Source organism: Hyperolius riggenbachi, chromosome 12, assembly GCF_040937935.1.
Source record: "Hyperolius riggenbachi isolate aHypRig1 chromosome 12, aHypRig1.pri, whole genome shotgun sequence".
Classification (NCBI taxonomy): domain Eukaryota; kingdom Metazoa; phylum Chordata; class Amphibia; order Anura; family Hyperoliidae; genus Hyperolius; species Hyperolius riggenbachi.
The window spans coordinates 147041855-147066911 of record NC_090657.1 but is presented as its reverse complement, the minus strand read 5'-3'; the positions used below and the strand labels follow the sequence as shown (position 1 = coordinate 147066911).

Sequence of the window (25057 nt, the reverse complement as noted above, 5' to 3'; positions counted from 1 at the left end):
GCTTTGATGAGCCCCCCCCCCCCCCTGCTAGGCACATATGAGCGGCGGCGATCAGACCCCTTCCAGGAGGACATCCCCCTAGTGGGGAAAAAAGGGGGGGGAAGTCTGATCGCCCTGCGTGCCTGCAGAACTGTGCTGTGGGCTGGAGAGCACACACAGCACAGTTCAGCCAGAATTCCCGTGGTCCTTAAGTGGTTAAACGCACTGTAAAGCATATTTCCCAACTTGTTCTGCAAGCGCAGCATCCTTTCTGCCTTCTGGTGATTTGGAAACCTCTCTGCCACCTTGTGCCTATACTGAGGGTCTAGTAGCATGGCCACCCAGTACAGCTCATTCCCCTTGAGGTTTTTTTTATACGGGAAGGGGGGGAAGAGGGTCCCTCAACAGGCTGGACAGCATGAAAGATGCCATCTGCACAGATTTGGATCCAGACGTACTATCCATCTCCTTTTGGTCTTCCTCAGTGAGTTCTCCATCTCCTCCCAGCCACGAACAATACCACGGGGACGTTGAGAAGCACAAGCCCCCTGCAACGCCTGCTGTGGTTGTTCTTCTGCCGCCGCCTCCTCCAAAAAAGAAAAACACCTTCCTCATCATCCGAGTCTGACTCCTCTTCCCCACACGACTCGTTCCTCCTCCTCCTCTTCCCCTCCTTGCGCTGCCGCAGGTGTTGAGGAAACATCTTGTTCTGATGAGAATTGATCCCACAACTCTTCCTCCTGTAACTGTTCCTGTTCACGCTCCTCCACAGCTTGATCCACCACTCTACGCATGGCACGCTCCAGGAAAATAGTGTACGGGATCAAGTCGCTGATGGCGCCTTCACTGCGACTCACCATGTTTGTCACCTCCTCAAACGGCTGCATGAGCCTGCAGGCATTTCGCATGAGTGTCCAGTTTTTGGGTCAGAACATCCCCATCTCCCCACAGTGTGTCCTTCTACTGTAGTTGTAGAGATACTGGGTGACTGCTTTCTCCTGTTGTAGCAGGCGAGAGAACATAAGGAGGGTCAAATTCCAGCAAGTCAGGCTATCGCAAATCAGGCGTCTCACCGGCAACTTGTTTCTCCACTGAATATCGGCAAAGTGTGCCATGGCCGTGTAAGACCCCCTGAAATGCACACACAACTTCATGGCCTGCTTCAGGATGTCCTGTAAGCCTGGGTACTTCGACACAAATCTCTGAATAATGAGATTCAGCACATGTGCCATGCATAATACATGTGTCAGCGTTAACAAATTCAAAGCGGAAATGAGATTGCTGCCGGTGTCACACACCACGTTGCCGATCTCCAGTTGGTGCGGGGTCAGCCACTGATCCACCTGTTTGTTAAGAGCAGCCAGGAGAGCTGCTCCAGTGTGACTCTCCGCTTTCAGGCAAGACATGCCTAAGATGGCGTGACACCGTCGTACCTGGCATGCAGCATAGGCCCTGGGGAGCTGAGGCTTTGTAGCTGGAGAGGAGATTGCAGCACCAGTAGAGTTGAACTGCCACTCAGTCAAGGAGGAGGAGGATGACGACAGCGAAGAGGATGTAGCAGGAGGAGAGGAGGTGGCAGGAGGCCTGCCTACAAGACGTGGAGGTGTCATAAGTTGGTCCGCTGCACAGCCACGTACTCCCTGCTTGCCAGCGGTCACCAGGTTGACCCAATGGGCTGTGTAAGTAATGTACCTACCCTGCCCGTGCTTGGCAGACCAGGCATCCGTGGTCAGATGGACCCTTGACCCAACGCTGTGTGCCAGAGATGACACCACTTGCCTCTCAACTTCACAGTGCAGTTTGGGTATCTGAGTAAAATGGCTGACAATGTCTGCCTTATAAAAGATGGGGGCTCCAGGAGGGAGTGTAGCCTGATTGGCTACCCTGTGCCTGCTGACTGTGATGTATAGGGTCAAAGTTGACCCTGATGATGTAATATAGGGGGTGGGTTGAACCGGCGTAAAGTTCGCGTTCGTACGCGAACCAGCGAAGTTTGCGCAAATAAGTTTGCGTGCAAACCGTTCGGGCCATCTCTACTTTGAAATTGTTCAGAACCAATTATCATGTACTACGATTAACCTCTTGAGGACCATGGTGTTGAACCCCCCTAGTGACCAGGCTAATTTAACCTTAATTAACCACTGCAGCTTTAAGGCCAAGCTGCAGGGCCGTATAACTCTGCACACAAGTATTTCCCCTGATCGCAGCGCTGTACATGTAAATACACGGCGGTTTCGCCGTGTAACAGTCTTCCGAGTGGCGATCGCCGCTCGGAGACTGAAGGCGTAGCTTAGCTCCGCCCACCAAGCAGGAGATGCACCAATCGGCGTTAGTTGGTCCTGGGGCTGCCGCCGCGGCAATGCCCATCGCCGTGACGCGGGCGGCAAGCGGTTAAAGATATATTTGCCAAGGGGTATTTGTGATAATGTTTACTATGCTAGGGGGTACTTGGTGAGTACAGGGTTTTAAAAGGGGTACATACCAATAAAATGTTGAGAAACACTAGTATTCGGTAAATAGCGATTCATGCGGTATTCTCCCGAATTAACTTGTACAGTAATTCTCCAGATGTTAGCAGAGACACTTTAACCTAAACTACCTTTTTTATTTTATTTTTTATGAGGGTTTTTTTAAAAAAATTGAAAAAAGTTTTTTATGGTTGTAAAGTTTACCATTTGTGTTGCATATTATTTAATATAAAATGAATTCTATAACAATAGGACTTATTTTCCACCACTGCACCGTGACAGTATGAACAGCTCCATAGACTTTCATTGGGCTGCAATGGGGTGCAGTACAATTTTAACACTGCCTGCCCCAGTGTGAAAGGCGCCTAAGGGTTTACGAAAGAATAAGTGCAAACATTTGTGTCAGAATTAAGGTTCATGTAAGGCTTTAAAACTTATGATTTTGTAGTACTTTGTGTTTTGGAACTGTTTTTGAAGCTGGTAGTTCCTACCGAAATCTCAATCACCAATTTCCCACTGCTAAAACTAAGTTAAGTTGTAATTTTTTTAAGATTTAAGTTTTAATAAGCTAGAGGGGGAGCACAGATGCGGGACCCAGGTGAGGGAGAGGGGGTCTGACCCCCCCCCTCCCTGCCGCTGTGCCCAATACACCCTTCCTGCCCACTACCCCCTCCAGCTCTGCGGGAAGTCTAGGACCGCCCCTGGGGGCAGGGCGCTACTTCTGTTTCTTGCTTGGACCGGCGCCTTTTACTTGCTTGGACCGTCGCCTTTTACTTGCTTGGACCGGCCCTGGGGGCAGGGCGCTACTTCTTCTTCTTGCTTGAAGGTTGAGGCACTTACTCTATTATATATTTATATTTATAATATCTCTCTCTAGATAGATAGATAGATAGATAGATACTAGTGGACCTAAGCCCGTTTAAAAATGGGCTAGGTATGTCACTGTGCATGCGCCTGCCGTGCACGCACATTTCCGCCGCGCCCATGCACAACACGCCCGCCCGCCCACCCGTGCACACCCGCCGGCCTGTCCACCCCTTCGCCCATCATCGCTCGCCGCGCGTCACTCTCCCTCAATGTCTCTGCGTCCCTGCACATGTGCAGAGCGCATGTGGGACACACACAAGGACACGGGACGCAGAGACAGTAGGGTTTTATTATAGAGGGTGTGTGTGTGTGTATTGCTGAAAACAATCTTATGCTGGCCATACACTGGTTGATTATAGGACGATCGATTGACCTATCGATTCTTAGAATTGATTCAAAATGAATGAATTGGCCGAACATAAATTGATTTTCTTTTTCCCATACACTAGGGTCGATTTTTGTTCCATTTTTCCATCTTTAATCGATTTTTTTTTTATCACAAAATATCCTCCCTGATGAATCATATTGAGTAAGGGTCAATCAAATACATAGTGAAAAGCTTTTGATTCTTATTCCATCGATTTGAAATAACTCAAAATACGTTATCAATTAATTTTAAGCAAGCGACTGAATATCAGCTGATAATAAACAATTCTACATAAAAATGACAACTTGGTTCTTGATCCATTTGATACATTTACTGGTTATAATAATAGATCAAAGTAAACAACTGACCAGTGTATGGCCACCTTTAAACATCATTGATTATGTAAAGTGACCTTTTAGATGGATGTTTTTTTTTTTTTTTTTTTCATAACTGTGCTGTGTTAACAACAAGTTCTGCTTAACTCCTGACTAACAAAAAAAAAAAAAAAATGCTAAGCTGTAAATTACCAGTTAAACTGCTGACTATGGAACTCCAATGATGGAGTTGTCTAGGTCGGGGCTTTTCAACCTTTTCACTAATTGTACCACTTTTAGCGCCTGAAATTTTTCAAGTACCACCAAGTTTGCCTTCGCAGTAGATTGGACGCAATCGGGCTTGGCTGTTTCTGCTGGAGCCTGAATGGAGAGCAGCTACTGCGCATGCACACACACCGACAAGGCGAACTTTGGGGCGCCCAGTGCTGGATACCCTCTATTGAGGAGGAAGGGGGAAGACTCTTTAGGATACAAAGGCCTCCCCCTCCCTGAGGTAAGTACCCCGGGGCACTTTTTTCTTAGGTACACTTTAAGAAAAGAGAGCATATGGGACGGGAAAAGTAAGAGTAGAGAATGTATGAACAAGTTTCAAAGGTAGCTAAAAGTGCTAGCCTGGAAAGAAAACTACTAAGTTGAAGCCAATAAATAGGTCTTTAGACTGAGAGCAAAATAGGAAGATAAAAAGCCAACATAGGCTTTTTCTTCCATTCCCTCCTAACAGTTATGCATATCTAACACTTGTGACTGTTTCATCTGGTTATGGACTTTTTATAGATTGCCAGTTTTTTAAACCGTGATGCAAATCTAGCCCCCAAAACATAAAATGTGGTGGAAAACCAACATTGCCAACATTGTCAACTCAAGGCCAGAGGTGCTCATCACGAGCTCGTGGTCATGGCTACCCCAGCTGCAGTGGTGCGAGGATGGAGAGGGCAGGCCGACGCTCAATTGGCAGAAGAGGAGGACAGGCATGTAATCTCGGGGGATGATTAGGATGATGTGGCTGCCATGGCACACCTCTTCCCCATGGCTGCACACATGCTGCGCTGTCTGCGCAGGGACCACAGGGTGATTCAGATGCTGCAGAGAGAGGAAATCTGGATCACCATGAACCTGGACCCACAGCTGAAGGGGAAGCTGGGTTAATTCATGAAGCGTGGAGACCCTGAGCGCCAAATAAGGGAGTTGCAGACGCCCCTTGTTCACAGACTGGAGGAAGCCTTCCCCTAGCCTTTAACCCCCCTCCCCCCCCCCGCCCCTGTTTGGCCAGTTGTAAAATGACAGTTAAAAACAGTTGAAATTTGGCAGTTAGAAAATGACAATTGAACAATGACTGTTGGAAATGGCAGTTGAAATTTGGCAGCTGGAAAATGGCAGTTGAAGATTACAGTTGGAAAATGGCAGTTGAAAATGGCAGGTGAAAAGCAGTTGAAATATGGCAGTTGGAAAATGGCTGTTGAAAAACGGCAGTTGGAAAGTGGCAGTTGAAAAACAGGTGACATTTGGCAATTGGAAAATGGCAGTTTAAAAATGGCAGTTTAAAAATGGCAGTCAAAAAAATGGCAGTTTAAAAATGGCGGTTAAAAATGGCAGTTGAAAAATAGCAGTTGAAAAATAACAGTTAAAAACAGTTGGAAAATGGCAGTTGGAAAATGACAGTTGAAATTCGGCAGTTGAAAAATGGCAGTTAAAAATGACAGTTGAAAAATGGCAGTTAAAAATGGCAGTTGGAGAATGGCAGGTGAAAAACTGTTGGAAAATGGCAGTTGAAAAATGACAGTTGGAAAAGGGATGGCTGTTGGAAAATGGCAGTTGAAAACTGTTGGAAAAGGGCATTTGGAAAAAAGGCAGTTGGAGAATGGCAGTTGGAAACTGGCAGTTGAAAAATGGCAGTTGTAAAATGGCAGTTGTAAAATGGCAGTGGGAAAATGACAGTTGAAAAATGACAGTTGAAAAATGACAGTTGAAATTTGGCAGTTGAAAAATGACAGTTGAAATATGACAGTTGGAAAATGGCAGTTGAAATTTGGCAGTTGGAAAATGGCAGTTGAAATTTGGCAGTTGGAAAATGGCAGTTGGAAAATGGCAGTTAGAAAACTACAGTTAAAAACATTTGGAAAATGACAGTTGAAAGATGACAGTTGGAAAATGACAGTTGAAAAATAGTTAAAATTTGGCAGTTGGAAAATGGCTGGATTAATTTTAAGCCAATCAGAAGACTCAGAATGAATAAGCCAATCAGAGAATGCGGAAATTTCCGCCTAAATCCCCATTGTTTGATTGGTTTATTCATTCTGAGTCTTCTGAGTGTCATAAAATTACCGCATATCGGATAAAGTGGATTTTTCGCATTTTACATTACAGTCAAAAGCCTCCAACTTTAGCGGTTAATAGCAAAGACCCCGTAGGTGCTAACAACACCAAATTTTCAGGGTTTGTTAATTAGAAGAGTGGGAACAAGAGGAAAAAAATTCTAAAAGAACTTCTAGTTTTTGAGAAAATCGATGTTAGTCGGCAGAAATTTCTGCAAAAGTTTCCGCACTTGTATTAACGATTTCTGCATTCCGATGCAGAAATGCAACTTCCGATTGGAAATGCGGAAATTGTATTTCCACAGAATCCGAACGAGCATCCCTACCCCGGATAAGTAGAGCGGAGTCACATATTTTTTCCTGATGACTCCTTTAAGTAAAGAGGGCATACGGGAGGGAAAAAGTAGGAGGCATTGGTGGGGAAAAAGATTACAATTAGATTGCTAGCCTACAGATTGTCAGTATTGGCAATCTGTAGGTAGATTGCCAATATAGGTAGCCTTGCAAGTTCCTCTCCCCTGCAGCCACAGCTTAATTAAAGGTAGCCTGGTCCCTCCACCAGAGAGCTGAGAGCTAGGCAGTGACTCACCACAAAGTTCGGCTCCCCCTTGCTCACTCCTTTCTGTGCTGCCCTGCAAAATAGTTCACACCTCAGATCATCGGTAAGCCAACCACAGTGAAGAGACAGCGAGGCAAACAGTGCACAGTGACGGCGTGTATTCTTCAAATACAGGAAGTGAGCAGTGATGTCACTTTCTATAACTGTGCACCCTTTGCCTGGCTGTCTCTCCCCCACTGATCTGAGGTCTGAAGTATGCCGCAGAGCAGCACAGCAAGGAGCGAGGGAGGAAGTGACAAACTTTGTGGAGGCAGGACAGGACCAGGACAAGTGGCAGGCAAACCTGGTGTGTACCACCTGGCCAACAGCAAAGTACCACTGGTGGTACATGTACCACAGGTTGAAAAGCTCTGGTCTAGGTGATATGCTGGTGTTTTTCTCCTATTTATTCTCTGAATCATTGACTTGAAATTAGTATGCAGATCAGGTGTTTTGACTGCACATCCCAGCTGTGTAACTTATAAGTCAAAAATCTGTGTTGACAGCCAGACAAATTGGATGGCAGCCTGAAAACTCCTCCCATGACACCTTTTCTTTAACCACTTCCCGACCGCCTAACGCACAGGGGCGGCCGGGAAGTGGAGCCCTGAAGGACCGGCTCACCCACAGAGGTGGCGGTCCTTCTAAGGGCATGGGAGGAGCGATCGCGTCATCCATGACGCGATCCTCCGCCCGCGCCTGTCACAGCTCGCCCGCCGCAACATCCCGCCGGCTATACGGAAGCGCCGGCGGGATGTTAACCCCGCGATCGCTGCATACAAAGTGTATAATACACTTTGTAATGTTTACAAAGTGTATTATACAGGCTGCCTCCTGCCCTGGTGGTCCCAATGTCCGAGGGACCACCAAGGCAGGCTGCAGCCACCCTAGTCTGCACCAAAGCACACTGATTCCCCCCCCCCCGCCCCAGATCGCCCACAGCACCCCTCAGACCCCCCCTGCCCACCCTCCAGACCCCTGTTTGCACCCAATCACCCCCCTAATCACCCATCAATCACTCCCTGTCACTATCTGTCAACGCTATTTTTTTTAATCTCCCCCCCTGCCCACTGCCCCCTCCTGATCACCCCCCACCCCTCAGATTCTCCCCAGACCCCCCCCCCCCCAGACCCCCCCCCCCCGTGTACTGTATGCATCTATCCCCCCTGATCACCTGTCAATCACCCGTCAATCACCCCCTGTCACTGCCACCCATCAATCAGCCCCTAACCTGCCCCTTGCGGGCAATCTGATCACCCACCCACACCAATAGATCGCCCGCAGATCCGACATCAGATCACCACCCAAACGCAGTGTTTACATCTATTCTCTACCCTAAACACCCACTAATTACCCATCAATCACCCATCAATCACCCCCTATCACCACCTGTCACTGTTACCCATCAGATCAGACCCTAATCTGCCCCTTGCGAGCACCCAATCACCCGCCTACACGCTCAGATTGCCCTCAGACCCCCCCTTATCAATTCGCCAGTGCAATATTTACATCTGTTCTTCCCTGTAATAACCCACTGATCACCTGTCAATCACCTGTCAATCACCCATCAATCACCCCCTGTCACTGCCATCCATCAATCACCCCCTGTCACTGCCACCCATCAATCAGCCCCTAACCTGCCCCTTGCGGGCAATCTGATCACCCACCCACACCAATAGATCGCCCGCAGATCCGACATCAGATCACCACCCAAACACAGTGTTTACATCTATTCTCTACCCTAAACACCCACTAATTACCCATCAATCACCCCCTATCACCACCTGTCACTGTTACCCATCAGATCAGACCGTAATCTGCCCCTTGCGGGCACCCAATCACCCGCCTACACGCTCAGATTGCCCTCAGACCCCCCCCCCCCCCCTTATCAATTCGCCAGGGCATTATTTACATCTGTCCTTCCCTGTAATAACCCACTGATCACCTGTCAATCACCCATCAATCACCCCCTGTCACTGCCACACATCAATCACCCCCTGTCACTGCCACCCATCAATCAGCCCCTAACCTGCCCCTTGCGGGCAATCTGATCACCCACCCCAGGGCCGGATTACCGACCAGGCAACAAAAGCAGTCGCTTGGGGCCCCATTCAGAGTCAAAGGGGCCCCATCAGCACATAAACCAGCCCTCGCCATCCTGTCAGCGGTGGCTGGATAGTATAATGGTTAAAGGGAGTCCGAGCAGTGCAGTAACTATGGAAAGATGCATATCATTTTAAAGCTCTCTTTCTCCTCTTTCCAATGATATATAAACGGTCACGGTATGCCTTTTTAGTTTTCAATATTTTCGCGATCGAAATCGCGGCCACAGGACGACTTTTCTCCAAAGTCGGCAACCCGATTCAGCACAATGCAATGAAATATAAGGAACCCAGGGGGATATAATTACAAACATCATGCTGGTAGGTGTGAGGATGTAATTAATTAGTTGTGGGTATGCTTAAAGGCATACCCACACGCACTGCTCGGAGTCCCTTTAAGGGCTCTGCCTCTGACACAGGAGACCAGGGTTCGAATCTTGGCTCAGTAAGCCAGCACCTATTCAGTAGGAGACCTTAGGCAAGTCTCTCTAACACTGCTACTGCCTATAGGGCGCGTCCTAGTGGCTGCAGCTCTGGCGCTTTGAGTCCGCCAGGAGAAAAGCACGATATAAATGTTATTTGTCTTGTCTTGTCGAATGATGCCGTGCGCTGCTGATTGTCTTCAGAGCCAGGCTCTCCTCCTAGGTCCCCCTCCTGCTACTGTGCGCTCTGCCGCTGCCCACTCCACCCTCCCTTCCCACAGAGAACCACAGCTGCAGCAAGAATGATAGCAGCAGATGGCAAACGCTCACTCACCTATCCATGATCCAAGCGATAGAGATCTCGTCATCTGAAACCCATCTGTCTCTTCTATAGTGCAGCCGCTCGCTCTGAACTTCCTGATTCTTAGATCAGACAGGAAGTAGGAAGTAGTAATAGTAGTAGTAACAGAGTGGCAGCACTCTAGAGGAGACAGATGGGCTCCGGATGACGGGACCTCTATTGCTTGGATCGCAATAGGTGAATGTGATTCATCTGGTGCTGTCATTCTCCCCCGCTGCGGCTGCCTTCTCTGTTGGACTATCGTATTCACTGGGATGGAGGCTGCATGGTGGCTGTTTAGTTTGGGAGGAAATCGATTGTTCGGTGGTGGGGGTGGTTATGTAATTCTGTCTGGGGAAAGGCTTCCGATTTGGTGGTGTCCAGAGCTTTCTGCTATTGCCAGGCTGGAGATGCATGGGGAAAGTGCTGCTGCTGTGATATCTGGCGCCCTCTGCACAGGGGTGCCCCAGCCCCTGAGTGCAAATGTCCTAGCCATTCATCTCTCACTCTGCATTTTGCCACTGCTACTCCCTACATTGTGCACCCAGAGGAAAGCGTGCTGTTGCCCATAGCAACCAGTAGCTCGGCTGCCCGGTGTGTGCGGCATGTTGCTGTGCAGCTGCATCTTTTGATTCTATTACGACATGATGGGGGGCCCAAATCAGTTACTTTGCTTAGGGCCCCATTTAGCCTTAATCCGGCTCTGACCCACCCACACCAATAGATCGCCCGCAGATCCGACATCAGATCACCACCCAGGCGCAGTGTTTACATCTATTGTCTCCTCTAAACACCCACTAATTACCCACTAATTACCCATCAATCACCCCCTATCACCACCTGTCACTGTTACCCATCAGATCAGACCCTAATTTGCCCCTTGCGGGCACCCAATCACCCGCCTACACGCTCAGATTGCCCTCAGACCCCCCCTTATCAATTCGCCAGTGCATTAGTTACATCTGTTCTTCCCTGTAATAACCCACTGATCACCTGTCAATCACCTGTCAATCACCCATCAATCACCCCCTGTCACTGCCACCCATCAATCACCCCCTGGCACTGCCACCCATCAATCACCCCCTGTCACTGCCACTCATCAATCAGCCCCTAACCTGCCCCTTGCGGGCAATCTGATCACCCACCCACACCAATAGTTCGCCCAGAGATCCGACGTCAGATCACCTCCCAAGGGCAGTGTTTATATCTGTTCTCTACCCTAAACACCCACTAATTACCCATCAATCACCCCCTGTCACTGCTACCTATCAGATTAGACCCCTATCTGCCCCTAGGGCACTCAATCACCCGCCCACACCCTCAGAATGCCCTCAGGCCCCAGCCCTGATCACCTCGCCAGTGCATTGCTTGCATCTATTCCCCCCTCTAATCACACCTTGAGACACCCATCAATCACCTCCTGTCACCCCCTAGCACACCTACCCATCAGATCAGGCCCTAATTTGCCCCGTGTGGGCTCCTGATCACTCGGCCAAACCCTCAGATCCCCCTCAGACCCCCTTCCGATCACCTCCACAGTGCATTGATTGCATCTATTTTCCCCTCTAACCACCCCCTGAGACACCCATCAATCACCTCCTGTCACCCCCCTAGCACTCCTATCCATCAGATCAGGCCCAATACAACCTGTCATCTAAAAGGCCACCCTGCATATGACCGGTTCCACAAAATTCGCCCCCTCATAGACCACCTGTCATCAAAATTTGCAGATGCTTATACCCCTGAACAGTCATTTTGAGACATTTGGTTTCCAGACTACTCACAGTTTTGGGCCCGTAAAATGCCAGGGCGGTATAGGAACCCCAGAAACGGACCCCATTTTAGAAAAAAGACACCCCAATGTATTCTGTTAGGTGTATGACGAGTTCATAGAAGATTTTATTTTTTGTCAAAAGTTAGCGGAAATTGATTTTTTTTTTTTTTCACAAAGTGTCATTTTTCACTAACTTGTGACAAAAAATAAAATCTTCTATGAACTCGCCATACACCTAACGGAATACCTTGGGGTGTCTTCTTTCTAAAATGGGGTCACTTGTGGGGTTCCTATACTGCCCTGGCATTTTAGGGGCCCTAAACCGTGAGGAGTAGTCTAGAAAACAAATGCCTCAAAATGACCTGTGATTAGGACGTTGGGCCCCTTAGCGCACCTAGGCTGCAAAAATTGTCACACATGTGGTATCGCCGTACTCAGGAGAAGTAGTATAATGTGTTTTGGGGTGTATTTTTACACATACCCATGCTGGGTGGGAGAAATCTCTCTGTAAATGGACAATTGTGTGTAAAAAAAATCAAACAATTGTCATTTACAGAGGTATTTCTCCCACCCAGCATGGGTATGTGTAAAAATACACCCCAAAACACATTATACTACATCTCCCGAGTACGGCGATACCACACGATTGGCACTTTTTTGCAGCCTAACTGCGCTAAGGGGCCCAAAGTCCAATGAGTACCTTTAAGGTTTTCACAGGTCATTTTTGTTTCAAGACTACTCCTCACGGTTTAGGGCCCCTAAAATGCCAGGGCAGTATAGGAACCCCACAAATGACCCCATTCTAGAAAGAAGACACCCAAACGTATTGCGTTAGGAGTATGGTGAGTTCATAGAAGATTTTATTTTTTGTCACAAGTTAGCGGAAAATGACACTTTGTGGAAAAAAACAATTAAAATCAATTTCCGCTAACTTGTGACAAAAAAATAAAAACTTCTATGAACTCACCATACTCCTAACGGAATACCTTGGGGTGTCTTCTTTCTAAAATGGGGTCATTAGTGGAGTTCCTATACTGCCCTGGCATTTTAGGGGCCCTAAACCGTGAGGAGTAGTCTTGAAACAAAAATGACCTGTGAAATCCTAAAGGTACTCATTGGACTTTGGGCCCCTTAGCGCAGTTAGGCTGCAAAAAAGTGCCAATCATGTGGTATCGCCGTACTCGGGAGATGTAGTATAATGTGTTTTGGGGTGTATTTTTACACATACCCATGCTGGGTGGGAGAAATACCTCTGTAAATGACAATCTATTGATTTTTTTACACACAATTGTCCATTTACAGAGTTATTTCTCCCACCCAGCATGGGTATGTGTAAAAATACACCCCAAAACACATTGTACTACATCTCCCGAGTACGGCGATACCACATGTGTGGCACTTTTTTGCACCCTAACTGCGCTAAGGGGCCCAAAGTCCAATGAGTACCTTTAGGATTTCACAGGTCATTTTGAGAAATTTCGTTTCAAGACTACTACTCACGGTTTAGGGCCCCTAAAATGCCAGGACAGTATAGGAACCCCACAAATGACCCCATTTTAGAAAGAAGACACCCCAAGGTATTCTGTTAGTAGTACGGTGAGTTCATAGAAGATTTTATTTTTTGTCACAAGTTAGCGGAAATTGATTTTTATTGTTTTTTTTCACAAAGTGTCATTTTCCGCTAACTTGTGACAAAAAATAAAATCTTCTATGAACTCACCGTACTACTAACGGAATACCTTGGGGTGTCTTCTTTCTAAAATGGGGTCATTTGTGGGGTTCCTATACTGTCCTGGCATTTTAGGGGCCCTAAACCGTGAGTAGTAGTCTTGAAACGAAATTTCTCAAAATGACCTGTGAAATCCTAAAGGTACTCATTGGACTTTGGGCCCTTTAGCGCAGTTAGGGTGCAAAAAAGTGCCACACATGTGGTATCGCCGTACTCAGGAGAAGTAGTACAATGTGTTTTGGGGTGTATTTTTACACATACCCATGCTGAGTGGGAGAAAGATCTCTGTAAATGGACAATTGTGTGTAAAAAAAAATTAACAAATTGTCATTTACAGAGATATTTCTCCCACCCAGCATGGGTATGTTTAAAAATACACCCCAAAACACATTATACTACTTCTCCTGAGTACGGCAATACCACATGTGTGGCACTTTTTTGCAGCCTAACTGCGCTAAGGGGTCCAAAGTCCAATGAGCACCTTTAGGCTTTACAGGGGTGCTTACAATTTAGCACCCCCCAAAATGTCAGGACAGTAAACACCCCACAAATGACCCCATTTTGGAAAGTAGACCCTTCAAGGTATTCAGAGAGGGGCATGGTGAGTCCGTGGCAGATTTCATTTTTTTTTTGTCGCAAGTTAGAAGAAATGGAAACGTTTTTTTTTTTTGTCACAAAGTGTCATTTTCCGCTTACTTGTGGCAAAAAATAATATCTTGTATGAACTCACTATGCCTCTCAGTGAATACTTTTGGGATGTCTTCTTTCCAAAATGGGGTCATTTGGGGGGTATTTATACTATCCTGGAATTCTAGCCCCTCATGAAACATGACAGGGGGTCAGAAAAGTCATAGATGCTTGAAAATGGGAAAATTCACTTTTTGCACCATAGCTTGTAAACGCTATAACTTTTTTATCCAAAACATGTTTGTCCACATTTTTCGCGCTGCATGTATACAGAAATTTTACTTTATTTGAAAAATGTCAGCACAGAAAGTTAAAAAAATCATTTTTTTGCCAAAATTCATGTCTTTTTTGATGAATATAATAAAAAGTAAAAAATCGCAGGAACAATCAAATAGCACCAAAAGAAAGCTTTATTAGTGACAAGAAAAGGAGCCAAAATTCATTTAGGTGGTAGGTTGTATGAGCGAGCAATAAACCGTGAAAGCTGCAGTGGTCTGAATGGAAAAAAAGTGGCTGGTCCTTAAGGGGTAGAAAGCCCTAGGTCCTCAAGTGGTTAAAGTGACCCTGTGCAGAGTACTAAAATCAAAATCAGCACTTACCTGGGGATTCCTCCAGTCCCCTGTAGCCTGCAAGGTCCCTTGACATCCTCCGGGTCCCCTCAGTGGTCCTGCTTGACCCTTCGTGGTCTTTCTGGCTGTTGAGAACTGCACATGCGCAGGAGGGTTACGGCGACACATGTGCATTTGCGGGTGACTTTGGCCAAAATCGCCGCACTAATGATGCTGCAAGTGGGACCACGGAGGGGACCTGGTGGATGACACAGGACTCACGGGCTACGGGGGGCTGGAGGAAGCCCCAAATAGGTGCTAATTTTCGATTTTAGTACTTTTCTCAGGTTCCCTTTAAGTGCTTTTTGTATTCAGTTACTTGCTAAGCAAGTATATTATTCTTAGAATTTTTCCTGCAAGGATAATTCTTAGAGGGAAAAATAATCATTTTTATCAGCTGACTGAATTGTACTACACAGGAAACAGTATGACATTACTATGACGAGTCAGTCACAGAAGTTTGACTTGATAATCACCTGATAAATTCATCATGTACTTTTCCATGTTGGAGAAATTCTCCTAGAAGATTTTATGAACACTACTACTACCAAATCTCTACTTTATAGAACAAATAGTATAACAATAGAAAAACAAACATTTTAAACTTACCAAACTTTCTTTTCCTCTTAGTTGGAATGCAGGACAAGCAAGCAGGAAATCCCTGCCCCCCACCTATGATAGGATAAGTAAAAGATTAACTGGTGCCATTTCAAACCCTTATTTGCCCATTCGTCATTCAGTTTTTAATTAAGCCAAATTATGTCGTAGAACATTAGTACAGATTCATTTTTTTTTTTTTTTTTTTATAAATGGCTAAAAGCTTAGTGGCCTCTGCATTTCCTTGAGATGCTGCTATGATCCTGGATAGGAGAAAGTAACAGATGCTGAAAGAATCCTGGATCATAAATATAATTGAGAGGAAGAGTTTATAAAGAAGAAACTGCTGAAAAAAAAGTATGTACTGCCTACTGGGTGAAGGAAAGGAAAATCACAATGTACATTGTTTTCTCGTTCCTTAGGACCCACAAGCAGCAGAAATAAAGGAGACATGATAGAGTAAGTTTAGGTTTTGGGTGTCAGGAAGTTCCATTTTAGTAACACTATTCCTAGAGGTCCTCAACATTGTTGCATCGATGTCTACAGACAACCATTCACTTTGCTGATATTAATATCAAAGAATGAACACTGGTGTCCGTTGCTACTGTAGTATATCATCATCATGAGTAGTAAAGAGCACCATTGAGGATCCAGAAGAAAATATGTGGTGAAAGTCCCCTTAACTGTTATTCTGATTGGATGACCATCCATGGACCGACTGTTCTCCATGTGGGCTAGTATAAAGTTAGTTTAGTCAAGGTGTTTGCTGTCATGGACAGTTTGTCCCCCAAAAAGAATCTGTATCTTGGTTGTTTCCATTCAATAACTGTCCGGGGAGTCACTGCTGCCAGGGGAGCCGGGACGCTCTGGAGCCAGGGGACGCCGCACGCAGTGCCGCCTTCACGCTGCGTATGTTCCACCTCTCCTACCGGGGACCACACGGAGAGGGGCAGCGGCGGCTCCACACTGCCCTCGGCCGATCTTGAATGTCTGAAGGGCTGCCGCCTGGGAAGAGGCCGCCACGTGCTCCTGCTGCCATCACCAGCCACGTGCTCCCGCTGCCACCACCAGCCGTCCAGGGCAGCCAGAGACCTCCCCATCACCGGGCGGCTGACCCGACATATGCAGCTCAGGATTGCTGGGGTTGCCGGTCCCCCTCCACCACGGGTCGCCCAGGGACCAGCAAGGGAACAAGGGACACCCTCCACATGCAGAGGAGGCCTGACTGCAGCGGCTCCCCCAGTCACCATGGGAACGACCACACTGCCACCATGTTAATGGAGGGCCTGTAAATGGAGGGCCTGTGGCTGCTCCATCGCAGCCACAGAGAAAGTATGCTGCCCCTGGCCTGACTATCACTGCTGCCCAGCCAGGGTGCCCCGGCCCCATGCCACCACTGCTGCCCAGCCAGGGTGCCCCCCTGGCCCTATGTCCACCAATGCTGCCCAGCCGAGGGCCCCCCGGCCTCATGTCCACCCCTGCTGGCCTCATGTCCACCCCTGCTGCCCAGCCAGGGTGGCCCCAGGCTCCACGTCCACCACTGCTGCCCAGCAAAGGTGCCCCCTGGCACCACAGGGCCCCCACTGCGTCTGCACCCTCATTACCCAGCCGTGCGGACTTTGAAATTAGGAGCGCTTCTCCTCGAGCAACCTGGCTCAAGTGAACTCTGCTGTCTGCCTCCATCATGATCCCCCCCCCCCCCTCAGCTTCCTTTCTACTTTTCGCGGACAATCGGTAGCACCTGTCTAGTTGGGAGTGTGTCGCTGTGTAGCGTCCAGTGCCGAAAATGGCAGCGCTCATATCAGCTCTCATGCTGCTCCTCCAGTCCCACTCTTTTTCTGTTCCTGCTATCAGTGTATGTTGCTATGTTTGTATTACGTTAATACGTTAAGTACGTTGTACTTGGCGAAATAAATTCTGATTCTGATTCTGATAACAGGCTTACGAGGAGATGAAGAAAATTAAGAACAGTGAGGTTTCCTGGTAGCTCCAGACAGGAGTGTTTCTTGTCTAGTGGTGAAAGGATAACCTCGGGTCAAAAATCAAATACAAGGAGAGGGAAGCCTTTGGATCCCCCAGAGACTTCCCTTTCTGTCTTCTGGAGCTCTGCCACCGCCCGTTCTGCACGACCACGGCTGTGCCTGCGCACTCGCATGGAGCCGCTTGTGCAAATACTGTGTCAGAGAAACAGTCCAAGTAGTAAAAGAGTTGCAAGCGTAAAACCTATATGACTGGAAGGAAACGTATCTCAGAATATGAAGATATGTTCATTACCAAATGGTAGAGTACCGATATGGTGGACTTTATCACAAAAGTTAGCAGAGTCTAACATATTTCTGCCCTAACATTAGGAGGCAAGCTTCCATACAATCCCGCCAGTTACACAATACACCCTATATTCTTGGAATGTTTTTATTATTTGTGTGCTTCTTCGTCTAAGCTAGTATTTATTTAGTTCAAGGATTTCAAACTTGTGCTTCTTCTTCTCACCTATATTCTAGCGGAGTTCCTTTCATTAAGGATTTCACCCGTGTGCTTCTTTTCACCTAGTATTTACTTTGTGCCTTCTTTTAAGGGTTTCACACCTACTTCCGCCTTCTTCCATTTTTATATTATGGTGATTTTGACTTGGAATTCTTAGAGATTGACCATACATAGGAGGTTGATGTAATTAAGACCACTCATCCTCTAAACTTTTGTAATGTTTGTCTGATACATTTTGGGTGTACCATTACCTATTCTCTTCTTTCCCCAAATTTTCAAAGGTAATGCACCAGCTCTGGTTCCCTTTGAAGCTTCTTTTTTGTTCTTTCAGCAGATCTTATAGAGTCCCCACGTTGACCTCTCTCCACTGTCACAAACTGGACCATCAAACAATGTAAGGGTGAAGGCGTGGTCTGATGAATCATGTCTTCTTCAGCATCCAAATTCCCCAGATCTCAGTCGAATCTAACATTGAGGAATGTGCTGGAGACACGTGTCTGTTCCATGGCTGCCTCACCTCACAACTTACAGAACGTAAAAGTTCTGTTGCTAATATCTTGAGGTCAAGACCATCTGAGGTCATGTGGCCTTGTTGTGTGGAAGCTGTTTTGAATGCATGCTGACTTTCTCTCACAGCCTAAAAATATACTGGTAGAAGTGGTAGGTTAAATGGTTGCTCCCAAAACTGTGTCTTCAAGCGTGGTACAGATATTAGATGAAATTCCTTTGAGAGGGGGGTTTTCAATGTTTTCTGTAAAGAATTGTCTAAAAATGTAAGGAAAGTACCTACCAGTGGGATAATCCTCTGGCAGAATACATGTCAGTAGCCACAGAGAAACCTGAAATTGCATATGCAGATTTTGTAGGCAAGTGCTTGCATTTAACTTTTAGCAGAGGAAGATTACCACTATGAAAATGTTTGCATTTATTTCTTAAAGGTTCTCAGGCTTAATCACTGATCGTGAAGTGGGCAACATAGGGTTTATATGACACTTGGTAATCATCATTGCTGTTACTCACATGTAATGCTCTCTGGAGACACCAGCTGGAATTGACACACTGTAGCCTTATCAGGTGAATACTGGAGGGCTCAAACAAGAGCTGTCAAATGTGGATGCAAGGCTGATGCTGGACAACCTCACCTGGACCATTCCAATCTGGGTACATAAAGCTTCATTTGTGCTGGTGATATCACAGACAGCAACATGGGTGGCACTAGTTGCAGGAATAAGCTCATTGCAAAAGGAGGTGTTGGAACATGTGTTACATTGCGGGCACTAAGAGCAGGATGGGGAGATGCACCTTGGAACACCTTGCAGAAGCAGCCCAATTCCACCACAACCTGGCAAAGCTGAATGGTGCAGAAAATGGCAGGAGACATCCCGACAACAGTGTACTGATGAGAATTGATGAGTTGTGATTGTTTCTATTTACAAAGGTCCTTTGTAATCCTTCTCCAAAGGACAGCAGCAAAATAATTTTGTTCTCACGCTTGCTATAGTATATATTTTTGTTTGAGCCTTAAACATAATACAATAAATGAACCTTGCTTACAGGCTCAGTTTTCTAGGTAGGTCTTGAAGCCAAAATGGTCCACTTGTAGATTATAGATATGGCAAGTTCTTCTGGTTGGTACTAATGTAGAACTTTAGTTGTTCAATTTTTCAAATACCTTCTGGGGCACATGTTGAGCCTGTGTTTATATGCTTATTGTGGACACTATTGCCTTAGAGTACAATGGAAGTCCATACAGCACCTATGGCAGGTTTATAAATTTGGATTGTTAAAGTTATTTTCTTTCTTGAAAACATGTAGTTATTGATTTTAACTTCAGGGAGCTTTATAGATACTAGGCATTTGTAGGTGGAGACTTGCAAATATGGGTTCATTACAAACATAGTATGAATGGTTGAAATGATAGAGAAAGTGATTGTAGAAAGAAGTAATGGCAGAGCAGAGACATTTATGTGATTTTGTTGCCAGATTGTTGAGTGCTGATGATGTGACTGAAAAGTATTGGTAGTGGCCAGATCTCCTAGATAGAGTGAAGCTCGGTTGGCCTACTTTCTCCCCAAACCTTTACCTTGCCCCCAGACTTATGCCTAACCCTACCCTCTCTCTTGCTCTTGTCTTTCATCCTAACCTCACCTCACTTTCTAAATACTCCCCCCTCTCAGCACTTAAGCTCTAACCTAGTGCCTAACTTTAAAGTCCTTCACCGCCAAATGTGTAACAGTCAATCCAACTTGACATTAACTATTAAAATGCTTCTGAATCTATCTACCAGTCTATCATTTAGACTACCCTAACTCAAAACTATTAGCTAACCCTAACATATAACCCTAAGCCTAAACATAGTTTGACTCTAAGGCTACCTGACTGAGATCATTACACTAACCTTCCCAAGTTCTAACCTTGATAAGTACCTTTGGAAGAGGGCCTCTTGACACTTAAATACGAGGGGGACCAAATAAGCATAGCACCCAACTATCTGGATCCAGAATCAGCTGCTTCAGAGAAGAACTAGCACAAACTAGGGTCTGGGAGCAGAAGTAAAACCAGCAAATTGCTTACTTTACATTGCATGATGGCAGCCAGCATTGCACATACATCAAGCAAGACATGCTACTCAAAAGAGATAAAAACTATAACCATATTAAACATCTATGTCTTACCAACAAGATATATTTATAAGTAATAATATTCATTCTTAATAGTTCTCCATGTACAGATCAGTGGACACGTCTGTACTGTTTCCTGTAAAGGTAAGAGTACACATGTGCCTCAACAACAACTACACATTTGTCTGGTCCTAGAAACGCTCTTTGTTATGATCACAAAAAAACAAAAACAAAACAAACATATTAACAAATATAAAGGGCCTGATGAGTACCGTACAGAATTAAAACAAAACAAATCAGAATGACACAAACTAAAAACTATGAATAATAAAAAACTATGAAAAGTAATGAACTGTTAAAAAGCTAAAATTTCAAGATATTCGCCTCACAAGGTAAGTAGTTTATGGTCAGTATAAGCATAGATAAATATATTACTGTGTACACTTACAACTATTATATAATTAGGCTAAAATTCATAATGGAAGTATTACATTACTCTTCTGGGTGCCATTTTGAAATCCTTACTAAACCAAGGAAACAACAAAGCAAATTCTGAAAGCAATAGTACCGATTAGTGTAAATTATAGATATAACCTTTGGAAATGTAAGTTTTCAAATTAAAAAAAAAATCATTTGTGTTGTTGTGCCTGCTGCAGCTGTTCACCTATCCAGGCTTAAAGTGATACTGAGGTGAAAAAAAAAAAAAAAAACGTATGATGAATTGCATGTGTAGTACAGATAATTAATATAACATTAGGCGCAAAGAAAAGAGTCTCATTTTTATTTTAGGTTTTCTATAGCTTTTTTTTTTCTCTAATATTTGCAGTTTACAAACTACACTGTATTTTAGGGCCCGTTTCCACTAGCGTGGTTTCCACGACGCATCCACAGAGTTTCCACGCAGGCAAATTGCACGGGGAAACTCTGCCATAGGAAACGATGGCGCTGCCGGACGAATCGCTTTCCCTAGCGATTCGGCTGATGTTGCCATCCGTTTCCATGCAGGAGGCTGCAAATCCCATAGCCATGCATGGCGCAGTTGATGGGATTCATCTGCGCACCCGCAGGCGAGGAAGTGCTGCCGCGCTTGGCACAAGTGGAAACGGGCCGTTAAACTTTAAAACAAAGCAGAGCTAATGACCCTTTGGACTTTCCTGCAGTACAACCTTAACAAACAAGAAAACATGAGAAATGGGTTGAGATAAGTGCTCCAGAAAGCAGCACTGTAGCCAAGTTGGGTCGGAGAGCTCAGAGAAGCTCTTTTGCATAGATAACTGTAGTTTCTTAACTCTTCCTTTACTGGAAACAATATGAGACTCATGTCTATGCTACGAATGTTCTATTTCTTAGCTGTACTACACATACAAATCATTATCTGATAAGTTTATTTTCACTTCAGATTCCCTTTAATCCTAAAGGGGTTAAAAAAACCCCTCTTTAGTGGGAAAGATATGAATAGTCCAGAAGCTTCCCATATCGTCCTACACCCCACAGTGCCAGCACTGGGTCTCTCTAAGCAGCGGCCTTTCTGCGCAAGCCGTGCCAGTAGAACAAAGGCACTTGTGCATGGCTTTTTTGCTCTGTGTACAATCGTCTTTGTTCTACTTTGTTCTACTAGGCCTGTATGGATTGTACTTGTGCATGCTCAGTATGGTAAGGCTTGTCCATGGCCATGCTGACACTCTGAAGCAACCAAGGAAGCCAGTCCTAGAGCGGTGTAGTGTAAGAAAATATTGGAAGTTTCTAGATTATGCGTCGACTTCCCACTACCAAGGTAGGTATCAACCAGCATAGACATGCCAGTGTTTCTTCTACAGCTAACCTCGGTGACATCCCATCTGTTCCAGGGATCTGCAGTTATTCTGACTAGGACCTATAATAATGACCCAGTGTTTTCGACCTTAGCTAATTAGCACAGTTGCTAGATGTTCCTGTAAATGCAGAAAAATTACTTTGTAGTCATACTAGGATGGTACCTTCATTTGGGTTGAGACGTACGGTGACGGACTGCTTCAGAATGGATCGTCTGACTGCATTTGTATAGACTACAGCAGCCACACATATGTTGACGGTGACGTTTTTGCTTTTTTCCGTCTGGTTGGTTAAAATCAGGGTTGCAGAGATGTCCTCCCCAACTTTTGGAGTTCCAGAAACTGTAATAACTGCAGAAACCTCCTGATCCCGAGGGGCTGGGGATGAATGTGTGTTACCATCGGCAGATAATGGCATAAATCTAGCGCCCAGTCCAAGTAACCGCTCAGCCTTGCTGTGAACCTCTCTGTTCCTGGGAGAACCTAAATGAAGAAACTATTATAAGTACAGGGTTATGTTGCTCAACATACACCCCTGATCTTAGGTATTTCAAATAAATAGTACAGTATATGTATGAGTAGAACATTCTGAAGTTAATTTACACTGTTAATGGAGATCAAGAACTGCAAGCTTAGCTGACTGTGGAGCTACCTCCACCAATACTCAGTACTGAAATAGATGCTGTAGTGGTCTGTTATAAGTCACACTGATTGCAAGACTGTCTGCTCTTCAGCTTTAAAGAGAATCTGTATTGTTAAAACCGCACAAAAGTAAACATACCAGTGTGTTAGGGGACATCTCCTATTACCCTCTGTCACAATTTAGCCGCTCCCCGCCGCATTAAAAGTAGTCAAAAACAGTTTTAAAAAGTTTGTTTATAAACAAACAAAATGGCCACAAAACAGGAAGTAGATTGATGTACAATATGTCCACACATAGAAAATACATCCATACACAAGCAGGCTGTATACAGCTTTCCTTTTGAATCTCAAAAGATCATTTGTGTGTTTACCTTCTGTCTCCTTCTTCTCTCATGCACTGAACATTACAGGCTCCCTGCAGACAGCTCTGCCTGTGCCTGTGTTTGTAATTCCTCAGTATGTGTCAGCCAGCTACTTTCACAGCCTAATAGAGGAGGATTTTTATCCAGCTCTCTTCTATCACTGATAAGATAGCAGAGAAGCTGCTGGCTTATGTAAATAAAACACACACTGGAGTGTGCACAGAGGAACAGACCAGCACGGAAGAGTTGGCAGCCTTCCAGACACAGGCCGACAAGTCTGACAGGGGAAAGATACATTGATTTATTACAGAGACCGTGATAGTACAAAGTGCTGCAGTGAGCCAGAACAGATTAGAATAGGTTTAGGAACTTGTAGGATGGTAGAAAAAACGTTGTAATTTTTGTTACAGAGTCACTTTAAGTCCTTAACCACTTGCCGACTGCACACTCATACCGTGCGGCGGCAAAGTGGTAGCTGGAGGACCAGCGACGCAACTCTGCGTCGCCAGGTGCCTCCCGGCCATTTCCTGTTAGATCACTTAGCGGGTCTCCGTGAATAGCCTGCGAGCAGCTGATTGCGGCTCGCAGACTAAATGTAAACGTAGGAGACATTTGTCTCCTTTGTTTACATTGTACGGTGCTGCTGCGCAGCAGCGCCGTAAGGCAGATCGGCGATCCCCGGCCAATCAGTGGCCGAGGATCGCCGCCATGTGACAGGGGACAGCCTGTCACTGGCTGCACAGAACGGATAGCGTCCTGTGCAGCCCCGATCATGGGGGGGAGCAGGTAGGAGAGGGAGGGGGGAATTTCGCCGCGGAGGGGGGCTTTGAGGTGCCCCCCCGCAACATGCCAGCCAGGAGGAGCGATCAGACCCCCCCTGCACATCATCCCCATAGGGGGGAAAAAAGGGGGGCGATCTGATCGCTCTGCGTGCCAGCTGATCTGTGCTGGGGGCTGCAGAGCCCACCCAGCACAGATCACAAAAAATAACGCTGGTCCTTAAGGGGGGGGGGGGGTAAAGGCTGGGTCATCAAGTGGTTAACAGCGAAGCAGATAATTATTGTGCCTACTGAGTAATTTTGGCACCAGGATAGCCAAACTCAGTCTTAGCGGTGGTAGGGATTTTGGTCCTGGGGCTCGGCTAATTTATAATTGAACTTTGGATAATGATGGAGAGCAGTGGCAGGGTTCACCAAGCAGCCCCCCAACCATGACACTTCCACCACCATGCTTGACTGTAGCCAAGAAACACTTGTCTTTGTACTCTTCAACTGGTTACCGCCACACACGCTTGACACCATCTGAACCAAATAAGTTTAACTTGGTCTCATCGGACCACAGGATATGGTTCCAGTTATTCATGTCCTTAGTCTGCTTGTCTTTAGCAAATTCAAACTGTGGGCTTTCTTGTGCATCATCTTTAGAAGAGACTTCCTTCTAGGATGACAGCCATGCTGAGCAATTTGATGCAGTGTGCAGCCGATGGTCTGAGAACAGACAGGTTTAACTCCATACCCCTTAAACCTCTGTAGAAATTGTTCCAGCAGTCATACCTCTTTTTGCAAAAGACAACATCTGGACATGACACTGATCATATGCATTCAACTTCTTCCATGGTGAGGCCTGTTCTGAGTAGATCCTGTCCTGTTAAACCACTGTATGGTCTTGACCACTTGGAAGTTTCAGGGTGTTGCGCAATCGTCTTATAGCCTAGGCCATCTTTATGTAGTGCAATAATTAATTTTAAGATCCTTGAAAAGATCTCTGCCACAAGGGGCCATGTTGAACTTCCAGTGACCAGTATGAGAGAGTGTGAGAACAATACCACATTTAACACACCTGCTCCCCATCCACACCTGAGACTTTGCAACACTAACAAGTAACATGGAGGGAAAATGTCTAATTGGGCAGAATTTCAAAATTCTTCACTTATGGCACAGGTGTCGAACTCC

The 25057-nt window shown here is 45.8% G+C and overlaps 1 protein-coding gene across 3 annotated transcripts in view; it reads right to left on the bottom strand.

Moving 5' to 3' along the window:
- The window catches only part of LOC137541678 (protein-glutamine gamma-glutamyltransferase E-like), a 135597-nt gene that overhangs the window by 11998 nt on the left and 98542 nt on the right, over positions 1-25057 (bottom strand). For 2 of the 3 annotated variants that reach the window (XM_068263085.1, XM_068263083.1), the window contains exons 10-11: positions 22267-22584; positions 15198-15260 (exon numbers count right to left, since the gene is read on the bottom strand). In XM_068263085.1, the coding sequence (XP_068119186.1) occupies positions 15198-15260; positions 22267-22584 (381 nt within the window). The remainder of the gene's footprint in view (positions 1-15197; positions 15261-22266; positions 22585-25057) is intronic. The other variant, XM_068263084.1, reaches the window with a different exon arrangement.